The sequence below is a fragment of the Nicotiana tabacum genome, chromosome 20 (genome assembly GCF_000715075.1).
Source record: "Nicotiana tabacum cultivar K326 chromosome 20, ASM71507v2, whole genome shotgun sequence".
In the NCBI taxonomy this organism is placed as follows: Eukaryota; Viridiplantae; Streptophyta; class Magnoliopsida; order Solanales; family Solanaceae; genus Nicotiana; species Nicotiana tabacum.
The window spans coordinates 138,867,413-138,895,129 of NC_134099.1; the positions used below are offsets into that span (position 1 = coordinate 138,867,413).

A 27,717-nucleotide genomic window follows, 5' to 3' on the forward strand; every position below is an offset into this window, starting at 1 on the left:
ATACCAACTTTGCCAATTCAAGCCTAAATCTACTCCGAACCTCCAAAACATATTCCGATCATGATCCTAAGTGCCAAATCACCTCCTGAAGCTATCAGAACCATTAGAACTCACATCTGAGCCCTCTAACTCATAAGTCAACATCCTGTTGACATTTCCAACTTAAGCTTCCTCAAAAGAGATTATCTCAAACCTTACCAAAACCTCTCCGAACCCAAGCCAACCAACCCGATCACATACAGAAATGATAGACAAAGCAATAAGAAGCAGAAATGGGGGAAATGGAGCGGTAACTCAAGACGACTGGTCGGGTTGTCACAATATTATTTGTGATGTTTCGATCCCTTGAATAAGTTTGGATAAGGTATGATTTAATGGGATCGGGGGCCTCGACTGTGTTTTAGGATGGCTTCGGACTAATTCCCTTTACTTTGTTGTTGTTGGTTTCTGGTTTCAATAGTGTGCTTCGCGATCTCATAAGAGGTATCGCGATCGCGAAGGGTTGTTGGAGCTGGAGAGAATTTATTATTCACGATTACGGGAAGGAATTGTGATCGCATTATGGTGGTTTGGTTAATCTCCGCACTTTCATGGTTAGGATCGCGAACGCGATGCGTTAGTAGGGGCCTGGCTTGGAGGGTTGCTCATTGCGATCACATGAGGCAGTTCACGATCGCATAAGGTATTTGTTCGAGGTTGAAAGTTTTGGCCTTCGCGTTCGCGGAGCTTGGCTTGCTATCACGTAGGCTGGTTAGGCAGAGGGTCGTGATCACTAGTGGTACCTTGCGTTCGCCTAGAAGGATTTTCTAAGTGACACTGGTTGGCCTTCGCGATCGCGAGGGTGCTTCCGCGATTGCAAAGAGGAAGGACTTGGGCAAAATATAAGTTGCAAATTGGGAATTTGCTTATTTCAACTAATTTCTCTCATGCTAAGGCGATTATAAGCGATTTGGAAGAGCCATTTTCATCATCTATCATGAGGTAAGTGATTCCCACTTGTTATGAGTTAAATACATGGATTATATATGGATTTTAAAATAAAATTTGATAGAAATTGTGGGATTTTGGAAGAAAATTTAGAAATGGTATTTTTGATTTTTGACCATGAGATTGGATATTTAATTGGGAATAAATTATATATTTGAGTTCGTGATTATCACGACCCAAATTCCACTATAAATCGTGATGGTGCCCAATGTCATCGTTAGGCAAGCCAACAATTAAATCATCACATCAATAGTTAATCCAAAATGCATTTCGAAATAATTAAAGAAATAGAAAGTGAAAATCCTTCGTTTATATATAAACTGGATAAACTTAGATAAATCTTTTATTTTCGATTTTAACCTTGATTTTAGTAAATTAGATACATTTGAATCATTTCTTTTTTTTAATAAAATTTCTAATAACTATTTTAATTTGTTACTGCATAATGTTTAACAGTCTTTAGATTTTAAGAATTTAGCTCCAGCAGTGACAGAAAGCACTAATGCATTTTATAGTCCAAACATATAAAATTACACATGACTTGTTGCCACTACTTCTTCTCATCTTTTTTTAGCCGAGGTCCTATCGAAAATAGTCTCTTTGCCTTCTCAGGCTAAGGATAAGAATGTGTACATCCTACCCTCCCAAAATTCCACTTGTAGAATTTCACTGAGTTTATTGTTGTTGTACGTAAAATTACAACGAACAGGGCTGAGAGGCTAATATGGTCAACTTTTGCTTTTATCCCAGGATAACTTATCTCAATATTAATAATTTTACGTCCTAGATGGGAAAAATGATACCAAATTTAAAGAATAAATTAATCCTAAAATTAGTCAATACCGTCAATAAAATAAGATATAAATTTAATTATGAAATATCTCAATCTATCTCATAAACCAAACTAAATTGTAAGGCTCGGAAACAGATCATATGGATATCTATACTATATTAAAAGCACGAAAGTGTAATGATCCAACAAGTCGTTTTAAACATTTGCATTTCGCTCGATAGTTTACAAGCATGAGTAGCTCCGTATGATATATTACGATTTATGTGAATCGTCGGTTTTGGTTTTCAGGTTATTCTGAATTGATTTGGAAGAATGATTCTCAGCTAGAAGCTTTAAATTTGAAAGGTTTGACTGAATTTGACCTTTTAGTATTTGACCTTGAATTAATATTCAGATGGTTCTGTTAGCTCCGTTGGGTGATTTTGGACTTAAGAGGGCGTTCGGATTGTGATTTGGAGGTCCGTAGTAGAGTTTGGCTTGAAATGGCGAAAGTTGGAATTTTGGGAAAATTTGACCAGGAGTAGAATTTTTGATAACGGGGTCGAATTCCGATTCCGAAAATTGGAGCAGGTCCTAATGTCAAAGGTGACTTGTGTGCAAAATTTGAGGTCAATCGGACGTGATTTGATAGGTTTCGATATCGGTTGTGGAAGTTTAAAGTTTCAAGTTCATTGATTTCAAATTAAGGTGTGATTCGTCGTTTCGATGTTGTCATGTGTAATTTGAGGCCTCGAGTAGGACCGTGTTATATTATTGGACTTGTTAGTATATGTGGCCAGGGTCCCGAGTGGCCCGGGTGAGTTTTAGATGGGGTTCAGATCATTTTTATTTCATATTGCATTGCTGAAGATTTCTGGTTCTGGTGTTTCTGCGTCTGCGGAAGAATGGTCGCACATGTGAGTCCGCAGACATAGACGATTTTGCCGTAGAAGCATAGCAAGCTTGGCTGGAGGTAATCGCAGATGTGGAGGAAGAGTTACACCTGCAAGTGCGCAAAAGCAGAATTTGTTTAGCAGGTGCGAGGGGTTGGCTGGTTAGTTGTGGTCGCAGAAGCGAAGAAGTTACCACAGATGCGGTGGACGTAGAAGCGATGGTTTGACCACAAATGCAGAAAGTGCTGGGCAGAAGCTATAAAAATCGAGGGTTTTGTTCTTTCTTCATATTTTGAGATGTGGGACTCGGATTGAGGCAATATTTGGAGCAATTTTCATCACAAGGATTGGGGTAAGTATTCTACCCTTGGTTTTGATCTTATTCCATGAATCTATCTTCATTTTTGGCAATTGGTTGATGAATTTTAAAGAAAAATTGGGGGTTTTGGCTTAAAGTTTCATAATATGAATTTTTATTTTTAAACATCGATTTGGAATCGGAATTGAGTGAAACTAGTATGGTCGGACTCGTAATTGAATTATCGGAATTTGTTAGTTTTGTCGGGTTTCGAGGTGTGGTCCCAAGTGTATTTTTGGACGGTTTTGGGTTTTGATTAAGGATTTATCTTTATCATTTGGAATTGCTCTCTTGGGCTTTATTTGATGTATTCGAGTTGCTTTTGGCTAGTTTTGAGCCGTTCGGAAGTCGCTACGTGCGTGATGGAATTCTTGGAGCATCGCTTTGCTTGCTCGGTGTTAGAATTAGCTTGTTCGAGGTAAGTAACTCTTCTAAACTTAGTGTTGAGGGTACAAAACCCCAAATTACGTGTTATGTGATTGATGATGAGGTGACGCCCATGCTAGGTGATGGGCGTGTGGGCGTGCACTTGATGAATTGTGACTCCGTTGTTTAATGGCACTGTTTAGTGGCCCTATTTTGTTGATATCTATGTTTTCACCATGTGATTAAGTAATTGAGTTGTACAATCATGCTAGATATCATGTTTAGGCTTTATGCTAATATTATTAGGACCCATAGTGGTCGTTTCTTACTGTCATCTCACTGATTTCATTGACATTTCGTACTTAGTCATATACATGCATTCATATCATATCTCCGTCTCAGTTATTGTGTATTGATACATCATATCATTGTTGTCGGCTAGTTTCATGACATTGTGAGCCCATGAGTGAGACTAGAGAGATTGATGATTGAGTGAGGCTGACAGCCTAATTATAAGTGACAGTTATGGGATCGGGCTGCATGTCGCAGCATGTTTTATTGATTCGTGCCTAGATTTGACTTATGATAGTGCTTGGGCTGTATAATCCCCTTCGGAGTCTGTATACACCCCCAGTGAGCGTGGTTGATTATATTGAAGGATGGATCTTCCCTGGACATGGATCTTGTCCAAAGCATTTATATACCTGAAGATCGATCTTCTCCATGGGTCCGGATTGGTCTTCTTCGGTACTGAGTGACTGATGGTCAGTGATGTATATGTTCCGGGATGGATCTTTCCGGGGCCATATGGACCATATACAGTACCGAGTGGTTGAGCATGATGAGTGAAAAGTGTGAGACAGTGAGATTGGGTACTCTGAGAGCATGAGTACATGATTCATCTCTAAGATACATGGCATTGGCATGCACACATGACATATAGGCATATAGATGGATTTCTCCGCATGTTGTACGGTATCAAGTCATTTGTGACTTTTTACACACATTGATATGTGGGCGTAGAGAGGTATTTCACACTTGTCATCTGGAAAGAAAATGAAACATCTTATTTATTGTGAAACAGATTTTTGGAAGAATTATAGCTTTCAAACTATCTCATCTGTTTCGATGATTTCGATAAAGGATTTGGGTTTTCACTATTATTCTTTACAAGCGGAACTATTTTCGAAAAATTATGAAAAAGCTGAGACTTTTAATTCTGACTTACTTCCTTATTTATATGCTCTACATTGTTATGAATTGTCGTTGGCTATTGGTGTTGGACCCGTCCATGTTCCAGCTCGTCACTAATTTCAACCTAAGGTTAGGTTTGTTACTTACATGTACATGGGGTCGGTTGTACTGATACTACACTTTTACACATTGTATATAGATAGATATTGGATGTTGAGGTTGCTGTGTTCGATGGGAGCTGGATTTGAAGATGTACCTGCATCCCTGTTGTAACTGCCTCCTATTCATGGTAGCCTTAGATTTATAAAACTCTGTTTATGTACTTTTCAAAAAGAAGATGTATTTTCTTCATATCAGTTTTGTAAACTCTATTCTTAGAAGCTCATAATTTGCACTACCAGTCCTTGGGAAAAGTATAAGATTCAGAAAATTCTTTTTGTTAATTGTCTTGTTAATATTATTGGAATTGAATAATTATTAGTTGGCTTACCTAGTGGGTTGCGTTAGGTGCCATCGCGACTAGTGGATTTTGGGTCGTGACAGATTGGTATGAGAGCTCTAGGTTCATAGGTTCTACAAGTCATGAGCAAGTGTCTAGTAGAGTCTTGCGGATCGGTATGATGACGTCCATACCTATCTTCGAGAGGCTATAGGGCATTTAGGATATACTTCTCATCTTTCTTTCCTTATCATGCATCATAGATTCAGCTTGAAGCGTAATCCTTTGAATTCCTTCGACACATTCATATGAGCACATGGGTGCTCGGTATCAACGGTGCATCAACGACTTGTGATTCCATGGATGAGGTGTGAGATGTGATTTCAGTATGCTAATGATGGGCCACTCTGGAGGACTTGAGGCTGGGTTTTGACTATAGCTTGAGCATAGAGATGTTGATTGTGTGAGCACATATTTAGGACTTATATGTCTGGTAGTGTCCCTATTGATAGTATCTGTGGTTGGATGGCTATGTAACAAATATGATGTGACTGCGGGAAGTGTTCAGATGGTTTGAATGTGACGAAAAGAGTTTGATTGAGATGTAAATTGGTGATTGATTTATTATGGATGTGTTGAAGGACCTTTCATGTTGTTTAATTATGGGGTGAAGTAGATTTTTCATGTTTTGTTGATGAGTTCAGAATCAAGAAGATTAAGTAATTACGTAGTAGTTGTGATTGTAGAAGGGTATAGAAAGATATCAGTTTGAGGCTAAGTGGGTGGGTTATCTCATGTGGGGTGTCCTGTGGTTGTGCGTTCCTATGTTGTATTGTTGAGAGTCCTCTTTTACCAGTGAATTATATGTAGTGCAATTTGAGTTTGGGATTGCTTATGAGAGTTGGCTTGACTGTTACAAGGGTGAATGTGAGATTTGTAGATGATTTGAGATAGTAGATGGTTTGTGTTATGTGAACTTATTAAGGATTCAGTTGAATTTCACTGCGGTATTATGGTAGTAATGGTGTATGGATATTGTAGGTTATCAGATGCTTTATTCCTTGGCTTTGATCCAAGTGGGGGAGTCTGGTATCGACGAGTTAATTGCATGGTTATGTGTTGTATTGATTTTGATTTGACGTATATTGTGAATCAGTTATGACTTGCAGAGGTCGAGATTGGGGGTGACTCGAGTAAATGAATTTTTGGATAAGGGTTGTATTATTCTTTATGGGTATAGGGGAAACATTGAATGATTGAGTGGTTATTCGTGAAGGATGTAGTTTGCATGGAGTAGGAATTTGCTTGGTTGCTTAAGAGTGTGGATTATCTCCTTGGGTGTTGTTGTCCTAATGGGGTATGGGCCGTTCAGTCCGTTTAGTTAGTTTGATTGAGACTTGAACAGAGTGGAAGACACTCGAGAATAGTTCTAAGGGATTCAAGATTTAAATGTTGCAATTGAGAATTTTGCAGATTTGTATATGGCTAGAATATGAGATTTAAGTTGGATGGTGTTGAGACTTGTGGTATTTCTATACCATTATGGGTTCTATATTTGAGTATCAAGAAGGTGAAGGGGAAAGTTTTAGGTTCACATAAGGTCTCTTCAGAGTGCATGTCTCGATTGTGGTGCGTTGGGGTAGTTAAGAGGGAATTCAACGGCTTATGGGCCTTAGGGCAGTATGGTTTTATGCTAAGGTCTCGTGTGGTGAGTTTTGGTTGAGGATTGTAGTATTAAGGTGAGGAGGAGTATCAATTTGAGGGTAATCCGGAAGGAACTCGGAGAAATAGGACAACTTGGTAGTAGGTCGGATCGACATGGTAATGGGTATGATCGGTTCTTTGGGTAATTACAATGTGGTGAGTCTCTACAGGTATTTGGTGCCAAAATCTTGGGTTTGGCAGTCTGTATAAGTTGGTTGAGATAGAGGGATTCAGTCATAACGATTTGGTTATATTCAAATGGGTTACGAAGAGCTCTCGATGGTTTCTACCATGGTTCGAGGTATATGTTTCCTACTGGTGTGTGGAACATGTTGCGTATTGGGATTTCCTCCTAGATGGGATCAAATGGAGAGTTCTTAGATAATTAAGCATGTAGTTGCTTGTGAATCGGAGTGGATTACGAAGTTCTCGTATTTTTTATATGATGGAATGGTATATGCGGTATGCGTAGGATTGAGTTTTGCATGTGTAAGGTCACGATTCAGTTTTGAAGGGAAAGGTCATGAGTCCTTAGGTAGCATGGACGGTTTCAGATGATTAGGTAAATGATATCACTATCTGGTATGGCTTGATAAGAGTATACATTTCAGAAGGGGCAATGTGTTTTGATTTGTGGATACTTCATTGGGATTGTGACACTCTTCTGGTTGGTCGACTGCTGATATTCAAATTTTGCTATATTGCACGGAAGAATTTTAGAAGTATTACTTATGGGAGATCGTGTATGAGAGATGTATTAGATATTTGGGCGGTGGAGTTGGGATCGGATATGGTAATTCGTGTGCTCTATGGATTTGGAGACTGGGAGTTCGCATGAGTAGATTATTCCATGGTTATGGGCTGTGAAAATGTGGCGAAAGCTAGTCAGGGGTGGTATATGTTATGGTTAGGTCATTATGGATCTTTGGAGGATTATTTATCTGTTTGTGGGTAATCAAAGTCGATTTGGGGTCCATTGGTAGGCCCAATGAGGATGTATATTCTACACCGAGCCGATCCATACTGCTATTATTGAGGGATGTGCCATTCGGTTGTTGTTGAGCTAATTCATGTTCGGAAATAATCTGTGAGTTACTCTTCTATGCTACGAGGAGTTGTGATTCGTTAGTTATATGCCCATATGGTGCAGTTCTATTGGGGTCTTATAGTAGAATTTGAGCGAGAAGGGTATTGGGTATTGGATATTGCATGGTTGATGGCATATTGGTTATGTTCATTCCGGTTTTGTATGGTATTGTGTCATTTGCTTCTCTATGGTTATGGTAATGTACTTTGGGTATTTGATGTCCAAATGCGCTTGGTTATTGATTTTTAGCTGGGTGGCTTGAGGTATTTCATATATACTAGAATTTGGATAGGGTAGCGCATTGCAGCAGAGTCATGTAGACATATGATCCTTTGTATTAGATTCGTGTGTTATGGTTCTACGGTGTGTAATGGGTTTTAAGCATTGTGTTGTGGTGCTTGTTGAGCTTGCGGGACGGTCCTCTCATTTGAGTCACTTTCCATGATTGAGTACATTTGGGATGTTGCTTGTTGGTGCACGGACTACACAGGTTGTGGCTTTAGATTGTAATGATGTGGCATGTCTATAGAGTAGATGGTATTTGATAATACGAGGTCGTTGATCTAGCATGGGTGCTATCGAATTTGATTGTGGTATATTTGGAAGGACAACATCGGAAGTCGGCTTAGAAATCGGCTATAGTTCTTGTTGATCTGAAGAATGAATATAAGTTCTGCATGTTTCTTTCATCGTCGGCAGTGTACGAAGGTTTTAGAATAAGGTTTTGTTTGATATGAGGTTTATTACCAGTATTGGGTTGTTTTGAGCAGCTACTGTGATTAGAAATTATCGCTATGAGTATTTGAGTTATGTGGTATATCATGTGATTACATATTGGATTATGATTACGGCTTGATACATCTCGTTCAGACTTATTCAGTGTATAGATGCGAGATTCTGATCTTATAGAAATTCTGGATGTTGGAAATTTGGTTCTAAAACTTATGGGCTAGGTCGAAGTAAGAAATTTTCAGTTATGTTGTGTTATCAAACCTATATGGAATAGAGTGATGTGGGATCATCTCCAGGTATATGCACGGTGAGGTTACACGGCTATTTGATGGCTTTAAGAACAACTCTGGGCACGTTCGAGGACGAACGTATGTTTAAGTGGAGGAGGATGTAACGACCCGACCAGTTGTTTTAAGCATTTGCACTTCACTCGATAGTTTACGGGCATGAGTAGCTCCGTATGATGTATGTGATTTATGTGAATCGTCGGTTTTGGTTTTCAGGTTATTCGGAATTGATTTGGAAGAATGATTCTCAGCTGGAAGTTTAAATTTGAAAGGTTTGACCAAGTTTGACTTTTTGTATTTGACCTCGGATTGGATTTATGATGGTTCCGTTAGCTCCGTTGGGTGATTATGGACTTAGGAGCGCGTCCAGATTGTGATTTGGAGGTCTGTAGTGGAGTTTGGCTTGAAATGACGAAAATTAGAATTTTGGGAAAGTTTGACTGCGAGTGGAACTTTTTATATCAGGGGCGGATTCCGATTCCAGAAGTTGGAGCAGGTCTATAATGTCAAATGTGACTTGTGTGCAAAATTTGGGGTCAAACAGACGTGATTTGATAGGTTTCAGCATCGGTTGTGGAAGTTTAAAGTTTAAAGTTCATTGATTTTGAATTGAGGTATGATTCGTCGTTTTGATGTTGTCATGTGTGATTTGAGGCCTCGAGTAGGTCCGTGTTATGTTATTGGACTTGTTAGTATATTTGGACGGGGTCCCGAGTGGCCCGGGTGAGTTTCGAACGGGGTTTGAATCATTTTTATCTCACGTTGCATTGTTGAAGATGTCTGGTTCTGGTGTTTCCGCATCTGCGGAAGAATGGTTGCAGATGCGAGTCAGCAGATGCAGACGATTGGCCGCAGAAGCATAGCAGGCTTGGCTGGAAGTAATCGCAAATACGGAGGAAAAGTTGCACCTGCGAGTGCGCAGAAGCGGAAATTGTTTCGTAGGTGCAAGGGGTCGGTTGGTTAGTTGTGGTTGCAAAAGTGAAGAAGTTACCGCAGATGCGGTGGTCGTAGATGCGACGGTTTGTTCGCAAATGTGGAAAGTGCTGGGCAAAAGCTATGAAAATCAAGGGTTTGTTCTTTCTTCATATTTTGAGATGTGAGACTCGGATTGAGGCGATTTTTGGAGAAATTTTCATCACAAGGATTGGGGTAATTTTCTACACTTGATTTTGATCTTATTCTATGAATCCATCTTCATTTTTAGCAATTGGTTGATGAATTTTAAGGAGAAATTGGGGGTTTGGCCTAAAGTTTCATAATATGAATTTTTAATTTTTGAACATCGATATGGAGTCGGAATTGAGTGAAACTAGTATGATCGGACTCGTAGTTGAATGGGTTATCGAAATTTGTAAGTTTTGTCGGGTTCCGAGGCGTGGGCCCAGGTGTGATTTTTGGCCGATTTTTTGTTTTGATTAAGAATTTGATCTTTATCATTTGGAATTGTTCCCTTGGACTTTATTTGATGTATTCGAGTTGCTTTTGGCTAGTTTTAAGTCGTTCGAAGGTCCCTACATGCGTGATGGAATTCTTGGAGTATCGCCTTGATTGCTCGATATTGGAATTGGCTTGTTCGAGGTAAGTAACTCTTCTAAACTTAGTGCTAAGGGTATGAAACCCCGAATTACGTGCTATGTGATTGATGATGAGGTGACGCCCATGCTAGGTGATGGGCGTGTGGGTGTGCACCTAGTGAATTGTGACTCTGTTATTTAATGGCACTATTTAGTAGCCCTATTTTGTTGATACCTGTATTTTCACCATGTGATTAAGTAACTGAGCTGTCGATCATGCTAGATATCATGTCTAGGCTTTATGCTGATATTGTTAGGACCCATAGTGGTAGTTTCTTACTGTCATCTCATTGATTTCATTGACATTTCGTACTCAGTCATATTCATGCATTCATATTATATCCCAGTCTCAGTTGTTGTTTATTGATACATCATATCATTGTTGTTGGGCTAGTTTCATGACATTGTGAGCCCGTGAGTGAGACTGGAGAGATTGATGACTGAGTGAGGCTGAGAGTCTAATTATGACAGTTTTGGGATCGAGGTTGCACGTTGCAGCATGTTATATTGATTTATGTCTGGATCTAGCTTATGATAGCGCTTGGACTGTAGGAGCCCCTCCGGAGTCTGTACACACTGCCAATAAGCGCGGTTGATTATATTGAGGGATGGATCTTCCTGGACATTGATCTTGTCCGAAGCATTTATATACCTTGAGATGGATCTTCTCCATGGGGCCAGATTGGTCTTCCTCGGTACTGAGTGACTGATGGTCAGTGATGTATATATTCCGGGATGGATCTTTCTTAGGCCGTATAGGCCATATACAGTACCGAGTGGTTGATCATGATGTGTAAAAAGTGTGAGACAATAACATTGGGTACTCTGAGAGTGTGAGTACATGATTCATCTCTGAGATACATGGCATTTTCATGCACACATAACATACAAGCATAGAGATGCATTTCTCCTCATGTTGTACGGTATCATGTCATTCATGACTTTTTACACACATTGATATGTGGGCGTAGAGAGGTATTTTACACTTGCCATCTGGAAAGAAAATGAAACATCTTATTTATTGTGAAAAAGATTTTTTGAAAAATTATATAGTTTTTAAACTATCTCATATTTTTCGACGATTTCGGTAAAGGATTTGGGTTTTTACTGTTATTCTTGAAAAGCGAAACTATTTTCAAAAAATTATGAAAAAGCTTAGAATTTTAATTCTGAGTTACTTCTTTATTTATATGCTCTATATTGTTACGAATTGGTGTTGGCTATTGGTGTTGGACCCTCGACCATGTTGGATAGCTCATCACTACTTTTAACCTAAGGTTAGGTTTGTTACTTACCAAAACATGGGATCGATTGTACTGATACTACACTTCTGTACATTACGTGTAGATGTTGGCTGCTGAGGTTGTTGTGTTCGATGGGAGCTGGATTCGAAGATGTACCTGCGTCCCTGTTGTAGCTGTCTCTTGTTCATGGTAGCCTTAGATTTATAAAACTCTGTTTATGTACTTTTCAAAAAAAAGATGTATTTTCTTCATATCAGCTTTGTAAACTCTATTCTTAGAAGTTCATGATTTGTACTACCAGTCCTTGAGAAAAGTATAAGATTCAGAAAATTCCTTTTGTTAATTGTCTTATTAATATTATTGGAATTGGATAATTATTAGTTGGCTTACCTAGCGGGTTGGGTTAGGTGCCATTACGACTAGTGGATTTTGGGTCGTGACAGAAAACCTTTAACGAAATGTCGTTTGCCTTTTTTACCCCTTAAAATAAATTTTATATTAGATAAAATTGTTATTTTAACGTAATATTTCGGAGTTTTAAATAAACTAATACATTAAATCCTTTCTTATTTGAAGTATGTAGATAAAGTCTTAATATTAAATATCTTGCATAAATCCTTCCTTAATTAATGATGTAACATAACAAATCTATTAACAAAAAAGCAATGTTTGGAAAAGTTTAAGTAAGAAAAACTTTTAACACTTCGGACTCTTTTTTTTAACCACTAAGGACTCCTTTTAGGGTTAGGATTCTTTGGTCTTCGTTAAAGAAATATAATAATTAATTTAACAATAACAACTAACTCAAAAGTAGGAAACTAATATTGCAGAGAATGCAATCTCAAAAGTTCGAAGTATAATAAAAAAAGACGATTGTTTCAATCATCTTATCCATGAAATTATATGAATAGATAAAGATGAGAATGAAGCTAGACAGAAAAATTTAAAGCAAACAGAGTTACAAATTTGATACTCCAAAAAAAGGTAAATGAAAAAACATAACCGCTAAATAAAAAATAAACATTGAAGTTTTTTCCAGGAAAGCTCTTAAATTTTTAAAGGCTATGTATTTTTGCTGAAACTAAACAGATAGCATAATCAATATTCTTCAATTTCAAGAGTTTAAATTTTTAGTTTATATTTCAAATATAATGTTTAACATAATATTCTATTCATCAAGATAGGATATACGCGCAACGCGCAATTGTAGATTTCAAATATTATACAAAAAATCAATAAAAAAATATTATTCGAGTAGGGAAGGAGTTCAAAAATTATTATATTTTTTACATTATTGTAAAAGTACTAAACCCCAATGTGAAAAAATAAAATTATTTTTTTTAATATTGAGAACGAGTAATTAAGTCTAATTACTCCCTCAGTTTCAGTTTATATAAAACTTTTTAGTCTTTCGAGATTCAAACTATATAAACTTTGAACAAAATTTTTAAATATTTTTTAATCATACAACAAGAACAACAACATAACCAGTATAATCCCACAAGTGGGGTCTAGGAAAGGTAGTATGTACGCAGACTTTACCCCTACCTAGTGAGGTAGAGAGGCTATTTCCAATAGTCCCTCGGCTCAAGAAAAGGTGAAAAGAGAGAGAGAGGAAGAAGACGAAGAAGAAAGATGAAGAAGAAAGAAAGAATAGGGGGGACAAAGGACGATAAGGAAAAGGGGAGAAAGACAACTATAGTAACAACAATAACAACAAAAACAAAACCAGTAATAGAAAATAGCATCAAAAAGTAACAAACTGGAACATACGATACACAGAGCGATCGAAAAAAAACAAGGGAGATACTAATACTACTAAAAAAGAACGAAGAACTCTCGACTACCAATTAGCCAACTACCCTAATCTTCGACCTCCACACCCTCCTGTCCAGGATCATGTCCTCAGTGAGCTGAAGTAACGTCATATCTTGCCTAATCACCTCTCTCCAATACTTCTTCGGCCTTCCTCTACCCTTTCTCAGTCCCGCCACGGCCAGCCTCTCGCACCTCCTAATAGGAGCATCCGTACTCCTCCTCTGCATGTTCCCGAACCATCTCAGCCCCAACTCCCGCATCTTGTCCTCCACAGGGGCCACTCCCACTTTGTCCTGAATAACTTCATTCCTAATCTTATCTCTCCTGGTATGCCCACACATCCATCTCAGCATCCTCATTTCTGCTACTTTCATCCTCTGAACATGGGAGTTCTTGACTGGCCAACACTCAGCCACATACAACATAGTAGGTCTAACTACCACTCTGTAGAACTTACCCTTAAGTCTTGGTGGCACCTTCTTATCACACAAAATACCGGATGTGAGCCTCCATTTCATCCACCTCGCACCGATACGGTGGGAGACCTCATCATCAATTTCCCCGTTACCTTAGATTATAGACATGAGATACTTGAAACTATCCCTCATCGGGATGACTTGGGTATCAAACTTCACATCCATGTCCGCTTCGTGACTTTCATCACTGAACTTACACTCCAAGTATTCTGTTTTGGTCCTGCTCAACTTGAAACCTTTAGACTCTAGGGTCTGCGTCCAGACCTCCAGCCTCTCATTGACCCCGCTCCTCATCTCATCAATCAACACTATGTCATCGGCAAATAACATGCACCATGTCACCTCCCCTTGAATGTGCGGCGTCAATACATCCATCACTAAAGCAAATAAGAACGGGCTAAAAGCTGATCCCTGGTGCAACCCCATCACTATTGGGAAGTGATCTAAGTCACCTCTCATTGTCCTCACCCGAGTCTTAGCACCATCATACATGTCCTTGATTACCCTAGTGTAAGCTACCGGAACGCCGCTAACCTCCAAACATCTACACAAAACCTCCCTCAGAACTTTATCGTACGCCTTTTCTAGGTCTATAAAGACCATGTGTAGGTCCTTCTTTCTCTCACTATACTGCTCTACCAATCTCCTCACCTAGATGAATGGTTTCCTAGTCGATCGCCCCCGCATTAATCCAAATTGATTCTCCAAAAGAGACACACTCTTTCTCACCCTGACTTCCACCACCCTCTCCTAAATTTTCATAGTATGACTCAGTAGCTTGATACCCCTATAGCTATTGCAGTTTTAGATATCACCCTTGTTCTTGTACAAGGAATCATCTTACTCCACCTCCATTCTTCGAGCATCTTATTCGTCTTAAAGATAACATTAAACAATCCAGTAAGCCACTCCACACCTGCACGACCCGCACTCTTCCAATTCTATCGGGATCTCGTTTGGCCCAATCGCTCTTCCCCTGCTCATCTTACGCATCGCTCCCATAACTTCTTCAACCTTAATATGCCTACAATAGACAAAATCACGCAGACTCTCAGAGTGCTCCAACTCACCTAGCACAATGTTTTTGTCCCCCTCCTCGTTCAACAGTTTGTAGAAGTATGTCTACCATCTTTGTCTAATATGGGCATCTTTCATTAATACTATGCCATCCTCGTCTTTGATGCACTTTACTTGGTTGAAGTCACGATCCTTCCTCTCCCTCACTTTGGCTAACCTGTACAACTTCTTGTCCCTACTTTTGCTCCCAAGCTCCGCATACATGCATCCAAAGGCAGCAGTCTTAGTCTATGTAACCGCTAACTTCGCCTCTTTCTTTGCCTTTTATAACGTTCCCAATTCGTCCTCTTTTCCTCCTCGTTTGTGCTCTCAACTAGTTTCAAATAAGCCGCTTTCTTGACTTCAACTTTACCTTGGACCTTCGTATTCCACCACCAATCCCTTACACGTCTCCCAATGTATCCCTTTGTAACCCCTAAAACCTCTATCGCAACTTCCCTAATGTAGTTCGCTGTCATGGCCCACATCGCAGTCGTGTCCCCGCTACTCTTCCAGGCCTCCATCCCCAGCAACCTCTCCCCTAACTCTTGGGCTTTGTCCTTAGTCAAATTTCCCCACTTGACTCTAAGTTGCACACTACTCTCTTCTTTCTATTCCTCTTGATCCCCATGTCCATAACTAGGAGCCTATGTTGGGTCGTAAGGCACTCACTCGGAATGACCTTGTAATCCATGCAAAGACCTCTATCACATTTCCTGCAGAGAAGATAGTCTATTTGGGTCCTGGCCACCGTACTCCGGAAAGTGACCAGTTGCTCCTCTCTCTTTGGGAAGATCGAGTTAATAACCACCAGATCAAAAGCTCTAGGGAAATATTTTTTATCATATTGACATAAAAAGATTGCAGCTTCATAGTATTTCTCGTATTGTTTATCTAAGTTTTAAATTTAAAATTCAAATTAACTTTAAAGGTTAGTCAAATTAACTCTTGACAAGAGAAAATAGAAAGGAGGGAGTAATTAGCAAAATACTCAATTTATTTCTTTTTTAAAATCATCATATAAATATTTTAAATTGATAGAACTCTTAATGCACATAATTTATTTTCACGAGAAGAGCATTGACGGTTAAAACAATAAAAAATAGAGCAACATATTATGCTATAGTTTAACTTATTATTTATTTTTCGTAGTAGGTAACAAAAATAATAAGGATATTCATAAGATATCTATATATGTCCTAAGAAATTACAGTAACGCATATGTAAGACTGAATTTCTTTATTTATTGAACTAGCTATATTAGATCAATATTTATATTTTTTAGGAGCTTAGATCTTTTTCGTTAACTTTTGTTCAATAACTCATGATATAAGTAACACGCGTAATGATATAATTTTAAAAAAAATTATATACGCATGATATAGGTACACACGCAAAGCACGTACTTTAACACTAATTTAATAAGAAATTCATGAACAATGTCCTCTATACATCACACAACACGACAAAAAAAGTTGATGAGAAAAAACAACGAACTTTAAATATATAAATATAAAACAAAACCAAAGTCTCCTTCAATTCCACGTAGGGGAAAAAAAAAGAACCTCTGTGTTTTCCTGTCTCTTTATTTCCAGCTAAAAAATCGTCGTCCAAGACGCCGGATAACTCGGCAGCAAAAATAAAATTATTACTAAAAAAAAGGGATAGCTTGATAGAAAGAAGCTGAATTTATGAGGTTTTGAAGAAGGCTGCGTCATTTAGAAGGTTCTGTATAAGCTCTAGAAGGTTCTTTTATCTGCTGCTGCTATAATATTGTTCCATTCTTTTATTTTCAGTTTTTTTTTTGATTGATTGATGTTAAAAGGTTGATTTGTTGGGTTTGTTGTGGATTCTTGGGTCTGAATTTGGTGCATGTTAGTATTTCAAAATCTTTGGATTTTCTCAGGTTATTGTATGTTTAATTTTGTATACCTAGATTTGTTACTCTAAAAGGTTCCAAATTGGAATGAAAGAAATACTGATTTTTTATATAGTCAACTCCAATTAGTTTAGATTAGTGGCGGTAAAAGCAGTTGTCCATTCATTATTATCCACTAAAAAATAGGTTGTATAATGAACATTTTAAATACGGGTCAAATGTAGATAAGAACGATATTATCTAATGAGTTTAACTTTTATATCGAAAAAACTCAAATTGGTGGTTTCTCAAGTTTGAGAGACTAGGAATTCTCCCAAAAGTGATCATACTCAAAAAGCCATGGATATTATGGATATCCATATTATTAGCTGGTTAATCCATTTTCCATATTAAATATGGGTTGGATAATTTATCCATTTTTGCATTACTCGTTTTCGACCCGTCCATATCTGACCCGCCCCGCCCGCTTGCCACCCCTAATTTGGATGGAGGCTTAGATGTTGATATTTATTTGTTGCTCTTGTTCTAGAGCCTGTTTAGATAAAGCTTCTAAAAACTACTTATTTTGATCGCTTTTATCAAAAGCATACTTTTTTAAGTTGTTCCTCAGATTTTACTAGAAGGGCTGCTGTTTAATAAGTGTTACCTTTTTGCTAAAAAAATTTCAAAGCTGAGACTTTTGAAGGACAAATATGTATGTAGAAGTTGAAGGATTTGTAATTTTCTTGCTGGAAGTAAACAAATCTTGATGAATACGATTATTGACATAACACTAATGTAACTTAACATGGTAATTTGCGGTCAAAGTTTACACACTCTACTTAGTTTGTCAAGTCTTAAGAGTAAAACTTTATTCGTATGCTGGAACTGAAATAAAGATAAGAGAAGTTCAGGCTTCAATTATTCTGCTTAGGTCATACTCTCATGTGTAAGGTGTAGATATTCGGGGCCTTTTGAGTTTCTGAACGAGGTCACAGATGATTAGCAGAATGCAGGACTTGCTTCAAAAAGACTCTGATCATAGTAGCGTCTCAACAGCCCCATCGATCAGTGTTCGACCTAGTTGGCGGACTAGCAAAGAATCACAAATGCAACAATGGTTGACTTTTCCTGGTCCTCAAAATCCCGAACAATTTGGTTTTCGTTTTCAAGATCAGGATTCCTCTTCTACTCAGTCAACGGGTCAATCATGCCCTGAAGTTGCTACGGAAGGAGAAAGCAAAATCTATGTGAAAAGCAACATGCCTTTTCAAGCAGGTAATGGTATCGACTTAATTATTTGACATGTTTTAAGATGCAAATATACAGTGTGTAAAAATATTAAAGCTATGGCCTAAACTAAGACAAATGGAGATGGCCTGTGATCTTCTGTGTTCTGCTGGTACTTACTGTACTGTGGTTGAATTTGTGGTGAATACATACTTACTAAGTTGTAATCAGATAAAGTTTGGTTCTTCTTACTTTAGACTTGCAACACGAGAAAGAATGTGGAACGAAGTGTCAAATTGATGGTTTGGTAGGTTGAGATTAAATTGGATTGGCCCTATCCTTTTATTTTAAAGCTGGAAATTGGTCCTTTATGCGTGTCTATGGAAATGACTTATGCCACCTCTCTGTCCTTTTGGTCTTGTACTAGCCATTATTTGGAATCTTAATAACTTGTATAAGATTACAATGTTTTACACCAAATAGTGGTATTTCCATCATCTCATTGATACAAAGGAACATGCACTACTATCTACAATGACAAAACGAACTACATTTTGGCAATGATTAATGCTTAATGTTATAATATTCTTTACCACCATTATAATCAGGAACACATGCCATGGTATTGGATGGGCTAATATCGATGTAATTCTTTGTTGGGACACAATGTTCATCTTGGAAAGATGATGTCCATGCTCAATATACAAATACCCAGTTTATAAGGGCGAGTGTCTACTTTCCATTTTTGAAGTCTTGCGGATGTTTTATGATGGAAAAAGGAAAAGGAAAAAAAAAGGAAAGACTTATTCTTAAAAAACAGATTCCCCCTAGCCAATAGAAAGTTGTTTAAGTTCTTTACTAAATTGGCGGGACTGATAGGAGATGATTTATCCATTTGACATGGATGTAGCTTTATTATTAGTATGTTATATGTTTTGGTTGTGGACTTCATTGGAACCCATGAAATGGGTGAGTTGTGTTTGGATTAATAGTTGTTGAAGAAGATTAGAATTCTGGAACTCATACTCTGGACTTTGTTTTGCTTGTGTTGGACTTTATCGGAAACAGCCTCTCTGCTAGTCCAGGGTAGGGATAAGGCTGCGTACATCTTACCCTCCCCATACCTCACTTGGGGGAATAAACCGTGCCGTTGTTGTTGGTCTTGCAAAATTTTTTTAACTTAGAGCTTCAGGTGACCATTGTACCACCTAGTCGTGAAGGATTAACTAGAAATTGAAGAACCTAAGAAACAAGAGAGTTGTGAAATGAAATAATTTTTGTCGTTAACCTTCTCCCTTCAACATCTTAGTTATGCATGCATGTAGTACATTCAATCTAGCCATGTAATCCCATGCTATCTTAGAACTGATCAGGTTATATTTCCTATTTACTCTGTCAGTCTGTCCTAATTGATATGGCTGTTATTCAATTTTGGGGTGGCCCAAAGTGTTTGAGACCATTTGTCTAATAACATTATCTACAACGACTTTTACAACTTTCAAGAATTTACATGCATGTACTAATCAAAAGAATCTCACAAGCATTAACTACGCAATTTAAAAAATTTGATGCGATGTTTTATCTATCAAACTAACTTTACTATATTTTAATATTTTCTTTCTTTGCCACTATGAAAAAAAGGACAGCCCGGTGCACTAAGCTCCCGCTATGTGCGGGGTATGGGGAAGGCTGGACCACAAGGGTCTATTGTATGCAGTCTTATACTGCATTTCTACAAGAGGTTGTTTCCACGGCTCGAACCCGTGACTTCCTCGTCACATGGCAACAACTTTACTAATTATGCCATGGCTCCCCTTCTTTGCCTCTATATAATACTTAATCTAAATTAACATCTTAAACCCTATCTGTCACGACCCTAAACCGGACCCGGTCGTGATAGCGCCTATCGTGAAACAAGGTCAGCCGACACAAACCTCCAAACCAACTAAACAGTTATAATAATTCATTTTTAAGTCATTAATAAGCTATAGATCCCAAAACATAAAGTAGAATAGAACAATGCGGACAAACACAGCCCGACATCGGGGTGTCACCAGTCATAAGCATCTAATATCCGTCTAAGAGAATGAAAAGACAACATAGTCTAATACAAGGCTAGTACAAAGCGAAATAAAGATAGGAAGAGAAGCACTGGGCTGCGAACGCCGAGCAACTACCTAGTCAACTCCGAATAGCCTGCTGGAGAGCAAATCAGCACTCGCTAGCGTGACCCGAGACTCCTGGATCTGCACACAAGGTGCAGGGAGTAATGTGAGTACGCCAACTCAGTAAGTAATAAAAGTAAAGGCAGTTGAGCGATAAGAAAACACGTAGAACCCAGCATAATGCTAAAACTGAATAGTATAAAACCAGTACAATGCAATAAAACATTACAAGCTTGTAAAAACACCTTAATTCAGTGAAAACCTCTTTAAAATATCTTTTAGTAGTTCAAACGAGTGATGAAAACAGGGAGAAAAGGATAGAAACCTGAATCAGCCCCTCGGGCAAAATACCAACAGAACTAGCCCCTCGGGCTATCTCACAATCACTCGTATAAGCCTCTCGGGCCATAACATGAAACAACAACAGCCCCTTAGGCAATATCATATCTCACACTAGGTAACCCCGCTCACTAGGGGTGTACAGACTCCTGGAGGGGCTCCTTACAGCCCAAACGCAATAACAAGTCATCTCGTGGCATAATCAAACAGGCTATCGGCCTCATATCAAGCCACCTCGTGGCGTAACAAATCAGGCCCTCGGCCTCATAATCATGAATCAGTACAATACCGCTGCGGCGCGAAGCTCGATCCCATAATAACCTCACAACATAGGCCCCCGGCCTCACTCAGTCAGAAATCTCTAAAAGCCACTCGGGCATAGTAAAACATGATACTCAACTCACAATATCATTTAAAAATGTCAAAACGCAGTAAACATGGCTGAGTTATGAAAACAGTAGAATACATCATGACTGAGTACAAATATAAAGTCAAAACAATGAGGAATAGTAGTAAAAATTCCCTAAGGTTCCAAAGCAGTTGGCACGAGGCCCAAATATGGCATTCAACCTAAAATATGATGATAGAAAACAGTTTTCAATCAAATACGCGGTTTAACAGTCATACGGGACAGACTATGTCACAATCCTTAACGGTGCACGACCCCGCGCTCGTCATCTAGCGTGTGCGTCACCTCAATGTAGCACAACGATATGGAATCCGGGGTTTCATACCCTCAGGACAGCATTTACAATCATTACTTACCTCTATCCGGTCCAAACTCTCCCCCGATGCCTTTGCCCCTCGAATCGGCCTCTGGATGCTCCAAATCTATTCAAAAATAGATTTACACCATCAAAATTAAGGGAACAAAACCCACTCAAAAATAACCAATTTACATCCAAAATCTCGAAATTGGCCAAACCCGACCCCCGGGCCCACATTTCGGATTACGACTAAAATCACAAAACTAGAATCCTTACACTCTTGCGAGTTCATAGACACCAAGAATACCAAAATCCGACCACAAATGACCCCTCAAATCCCTAGATTTAGGTCTCTAATTTCCAAGCCCAAACTTCCAATTTTAGGCTTTAGATTCCACAAATTCCATGATTAATTACGTAGAAACCACATTAGGATCGAGTATTAAGTCCATAAATCTTACCTCCAAGTGTTTTACCTTGGTTCCCTCTTCAATCCTCCTCAAAAACTCCAAAATCGTTCAACAATGGTGAAACTTAGACCCAAAATCGCGAAAATGATCTTTTAAACATTCTACCTAGCTATTCACGATCCTTCTTCGCGAACGCGGTCAACGCCTCGCGTTCGCGAAGCACAAGCTTACGTTGACCACTTATTCCTTCATCGCGAACGCGACACCCCTACCGCGAATGCGAAGCTTCAGCTTATCAAAGCATAGCGAACGCGACTACCAGCTCGCGAACGCGAAGAACAACTCTCCAGATCCCCAGCTGCTCACCTTTCCTCTACGCGAACGCGGCAACACCCTCGCAAACGCGGTGACCACTGACCTCAGCCCTTCGCGAATGCGGGACCACCTTCGCGAACGGGAAGGCCAATTCCACTGCCTCACATCCTAATCCTTCGCGAACGCGGGACATCCGTCGCGAACGCGAAGGTCAAAAGCCTGCAACACCAACAATAGTTTTCTGCAATTATTTCCAACATGAAATGATCCATTCAACCACCCGAAACTCACCCGAGGCCCTCAGGACCTCAACCAAACATGCCAACATATCCCATAACCTCATTCAAACTTGTTCCAGGAACACTCAAAACAACATCAAAACACCAAATTGACATCGGATTCAAGCCTAAGAACTCCAAAAACTTCTAAATTCCGCTTTCGATCAAAAAGTCTATCAAACCTCGTCCGAATGACCTGAAATTTAGCACACACGTCACAAATGACACAACAGATCTACTCCAACTTCCGGAATTCCATTCCGACCCCTATATCAAAATCTCACTTATCAACCGAAAAACGCCAAAATTCCAATTTTGCCAATTCAAGCCTAAGTTTACTCCGGACCTCCAAAACACATTCCGATCACGCTCATAAGTTCCAAATCACCTCCCGAAGCTATCCGAACCATCGAAATTCACATCTGAGCCCTTTTCACATAAGTCAACATCCTGTTGACTTTTCCAACTTAAGCTTACTCAAAAGAGACTAAGTGTCTCAAACCTTACCAAAACCTCTCCGAACCCGAGCCAACCAACCTGATAACACATAATACAGCTGAACAAGACAATAAGAAGCAGAAATGGGGGAAACGGAGCGGTAATTCATGAAACGACCGGCCGGGTCGTTACACTGTCAAACTCCATATAAAAATAGGATGAAGGGAATATTTGGTTTACAAGCTCTTCATGAGTATGGATATCTTTTAGCCTCAAATTTGTTTTTGCCTCTGCTTTCACTACTTCCCTTTGGACTTTTAGATACTTCATACTATGGTAAATCTGTTTTGATCATGTTCAGGCTATTCTAAAAGTATTGAAAAGCCTGATGAAGCTCAAAGTGAATCAACGCTGTCGAGTCACGAGCATGATTGCACTTACCAAGGAAACCACAAACAAATCGTGAGTTGTTCTTAATTCTTTTCATATGCTGTAATTTCTGATCAAGTGATGACATCTCACAATGTCATTTCTAGGCTTATGCACCTTTTGCGTACTCTGATCCTTACTGTCATGGTTTACTTGCTGCTTATGGACAATGCTCCACGGTAAGTACATTCATGTTCAACTATACTACTTCTACTGATGACGTGCAGTATTATTTATTTCTAGTTGTTAGTTAAAAGAAAAGGTGAACCTTTTTCTTTCTAGCAGTGTACATTCTTTTTCAAACTGCTTTTTCTTTTATTTTAAATTTTTAACTCTGGAAGATTGTTTGTTTGAACCATTGCCAGTTTAAGTACAGACGGCTCTATAAACAATTAATATTTCTTTAGTAGGCAATTGCTCGTTAAATCTTTTAAATAATATAATTGTAAGTTTTTTATTTGCAAATTAGGATTTCCATCTAAGAATAACTTCTCTGTTAATCTTTTTGATTTAATTTTCTGGTTTTTGTGCATATAGACATTTCATTATCTGGTTTTTGTGCATATAGACACTGACCATAGTCAATAACCATTGAAAGATTTAAACCTCCAATGGAAATTTTTTCTCTGTTCTCCTTGATTATTGATTACGGGAGAATAAATTGTGGATCATTCACTGTTCAAGCTGTAAGTCTGACTTTAACTTTCATGTGGCATTTGCTTTTCAAATTTCAAGAACCTTATAAACTTCTAAGTAGGGACCAGCACTCAAAGAATTGATGTATTTTACATATCAAATGTCATCTGTGATTAGTGGACTTAGTTTAATCTCAGGCCTCAGTATTAAGTGTACTTATATATATACCTAAGTGGATTTCTCTTGTATGGAACAGCCCATGATTTGCAAAATCTGATATCAAGTCATTTTTTAAGCCAGTGTTTATTCTTCATACTCGTTGTGAGATACTTATCTATCAGTTTGCTTCAGGTTTATCCACAAATGTTAGGCCCCATATCTGCTCGAGTGCCACTTCCTCTTGACTATCAGCAAGATGAGCCGATATTTGTCAATGCAAAACAGTACCAGGCTATTCTCAGGCGGAGAGAGTACCGTGCAAAGCTGGAGGCTCAGAATAAACTCTCAAAAGGGCGCAAGGTAAGGGTCCCTAATGTTTCAGCATGTGTGTTAGTTGCCCCGGTTCAACCAAGTTACTTATTCACAAAATACTTTCAGCCATATCTCCATGAGTCTCGCCATCGTCATGCACTGAATAGGGCTAGAGGACCTGGTGGACGCTTTCTCAACATGATGAAGCTCCTGGAGTCTGGATCCCCCAATGTGACCTACGTCCTGGATTCCCCAGTATCTAATAAATTGCAGCTGAACAGACAGATAATGGAACCCAAAGTTCATCACTCAAAAAACTTTCAGGAGAGCTACTCTACACCCACTTGCTCTGGTATCTCCAATGGCTCAAACTGTGATGATATCGGCCAGCAGCAACCTTTGAACTACTCTGCCTTCGCCTGATATATTGGTGGAGTAACAGAGCGTGCTGGAGGTGGTACTTGTGGTGATGTCCGACCTTACCTCTCTGTCCTCCGCTAGGGGACTGCGAAAGAAAAGTTCACATCACAAGTCTATCTTTGGCCTCTGTTGGTGACAAGATTGCTAGTGAAAGTGGGAAGTCATCCTTGGCTATGTTAGCATTTGTAGTAAACTATTGGCTACTATTTAGTCCATTAGCTTGCATGGATATTTCTATATATGCTGCTTTAATTCCTCATTTGTGGAAAGCTTATAAATTGGATGATTGCAAATTAACAGTGGCTGCCTTTACTTTTTTGTGGTTTGTACGACCAGTTCTCTAGGAGTTGATTGGTTCTGAAACTAGTACATAGGAAATTGATTTTCTTAAACCCCGATCGCAGTAGGGGCCGATGGGATCATGAAGTATTCCTCCACTCTTAACCAAAGTCTTGGGTTTGGGTCTTGAAATGATTTTTTTTTAGGATTTTTTACCTCCTATAGCAAAGGTTAACACCTTATTTATTTTAAATAAATACCATTTAAAAAAATTATATTCTATAGATACCTTTTAAAGTTTATAGCAAAATATTTAATTTTGGTTACTTTCTAGCCCTAAGCCACTAAATACGCTAATTAGTTACACTATTTTTCTTTCTCTCTCTACTTTGATACATCCCATTCTTTTTCCCATCCCATTAAAATTTCCGATCTCCTCCGAAATTGCTCCGGCTCCCGCATCCGACGACTGCCAAGTCCACCAGAACTCTCCCATTTTGCCTTGCATACCGCCGCATAGTAACCAAAATTTCTCAAATATGCCATTACATTCCTTTGGAGTATCGATTTATTCGATTTTGCACATGAAAACACTTCCAATGCCTTAACAATACAAGATGCCAATACATTCGGTACAAATCGAGATCGCTTTGGCCATTGTTTTTAGGATAACCAAAAACAAGATCGGAAAAACTAGGAGAAGCGACATCATCATGATCGGCGTGAGCGCTCTGTTCGCTTCCGCTGCTGAAGTAACCGAGTTCAAGTTTATCACAACTAGGAGAAGCGACATCATCATGATCGGCGTGAGCGCTGTGTTCGCTTCCGCTGCTGAAGTAACCGAGTTCATGTTTTTTCTCATTTGTATTTCAATGTATCCCACTGTATTCTATGTATTTCATTGTATTCACTGTCTCGCTATATGCCATGAATGTATTCATAAGTTTTTTTAATTAATATAATTTATGTATTCAGATGTATTATATAATTTTTCTGAAGATTGCTATGTTTTTAGGGTATTTTTCGCTTGAGAATCTTTTTTATACAAGGAAATACAAAATTTGTGTGTTATAATTGAGTTTGTTGAGTTATATTAGGAGTCTATTATGTTAATTGATTCACTTTCCCTTTTAAAAACAGTGTAATCTCCCATTTCACGCTGTGAATACAGTAAACTGTCCAGCTTTAATCTCATGTTTCACTCCATGAATACAGTCGAATACAACAACTGATTAGCTGGACTTCCCTGATTCACGCCTATTTTTGCTACTGTATTCATGAATACAATAGTTTAAATACATCCAATGCATCTCATAACCACATAAAAGGTATCTATAATCCGTAATATAGCAAATAGCTATAGATGACTAATTACTACTAAAAGATAATGCTTTATGAAAATTTTCCTTTTAAGAATTTATAGGGAGCGGTTTAGCCCATTAGTGAGCCTATTCGACGCGAATTCGAATTAGTGGGGGGCAAGAGAGTTTCGGATACCGAATGGTTAAGAAAAAGAAAGAGTTTCTTATACTAATGTTTGATTGTGGTAAAGAAGGAAAAAGGAGTAAAACGAGAGGAAGTAAATTTTGAGAATTGTGTGATGTGATTCCTCTACACTATGTTTTTCAAAAGATCGACATATAAAAGTTGTTTACAAAGATGTAACTGAGTTTATAATCCCCGCCTCATGAGTGAGATGATGGATATACTTAAGTCACTTGACGTAGGATAGAGATTTATGCACATTCGATGTTTTCACCAAATAATACTAGTTTACTTTTAATTTTGAATAGCAGTCGATGTTTTAACCAAATAATATTAATCTGCTTTTAGGTTTGACTAGAAGCTGATTTACTTCCATTCGTCAGATTTACTCACATGTAAGAACAACCATTGGCATAATTCTTAGATTCTATATGTCAAACAACCAAAATCAGTAACCATTAGATTTAGGATCACTTCAAATTTAAGAAAATGAACGTGCTTCACAAAGAAGAATCAAATTAAGAATGTTAAATTACTCCTATTCCATATCAGTCTAATGGTTCTAGCTGACCAAAGTTGCTAACAAACATAATCAAATGCCAGTGACAACTCTTATTGTAGTCTTCTGCCTCTATTACAATGTCTTCCCTTTAGATGCACATTGTAAAGTTCCTTAGTCTCACAGCAAAAATGTCAAGTACTCTAAATTAAGCATAAAGAAAGATAGGCTTAATTTGGCAAACGTAAGTAATTATTATGGCTGTACCAAGATTCTTATTGCTTTGGGCTCGTTTGGTACAAGGGCTAAGGGATAATTAATCTCGCAATTATATTTGAAGTGAGTTTATCCCACGTTTGATTGGGACAAAATTGTGGTATAGCTAATCCCGAGATTAGTTATCCCAAGATAATTAATCATGAGATAATTTATTTCCCAACCAAACGATCCCTTAGGGTGTGTTTGGTATAATAGAAAATGTTTTCCGTGGAAAATAATTTCCAAGAAAATATTTTCTTGGAAAATAAGTAATAATCTTATTTATTTTTCGGTGTTTGATACGCAAATTAAGGAAAATAACTTCTCAAGAGTATTCATAAATAATTTATATACAATAAACATGAAGCCATAAACTTTTGAACCAATAACCTTTCAAACCCACAAATTTCACCAACTTCCGAACCGCTAAACTTTCGAAACTGTGAACTTTCGAACCCGTAAACTTTCAACACATAAACCTCCAAACTCATAACTTTGGAACTTGTAAAATTT

General features: G+C 38.3%; 1 protein-coding gene across 13 annotated transcripts; it reads left to right on the forward strand.

The window, feature by feature from the left end:
* Positions 1–16,499: 16,499 nt before the first annotated feature.
* On the forward strand, positions 16,500–24,980 carry LOC107772175 (nuclear transcription factor Y subunit A-3). 13 transcript variants are annotated; one of them, XM_016591672.2, is made up of 6 exons: positions 16,500–16,712; positions 17,855–18,123; positions 23,089–23,189; positions 23,264–23,335; positions 24,144–24,311; positions 24,390–24,980. In XM_016591672.2, exons 2-6 carry the CDS (start codon positions 17,856–17,858, stop codon positions 24,684–24,686), a joined length of 906 nt encoding a protein of 301 aa, XP_016447158.1. In that variant the 5' UTR covers positions 16,500–16,712; position 17,855; the 3' UTR covers positions 24,687–24,980. The 13 variants fall into 13 exon arrangements, with proteins under 13 accessions (XP_016447158.1, XP_016447156.1, XP_075096076.1 ...); XM_016591670.2 differs by having other exon boundaries at positions 16,520–16,733; positions 17,780–18,123; XM_075239975.1 differs by having other exon boundaries at positions 16,520–16,733; positions 17,800–18,123.
* The last annotated feature ends 2,737 nt before the right edge of the window (positions 24,981–27,717 follow it).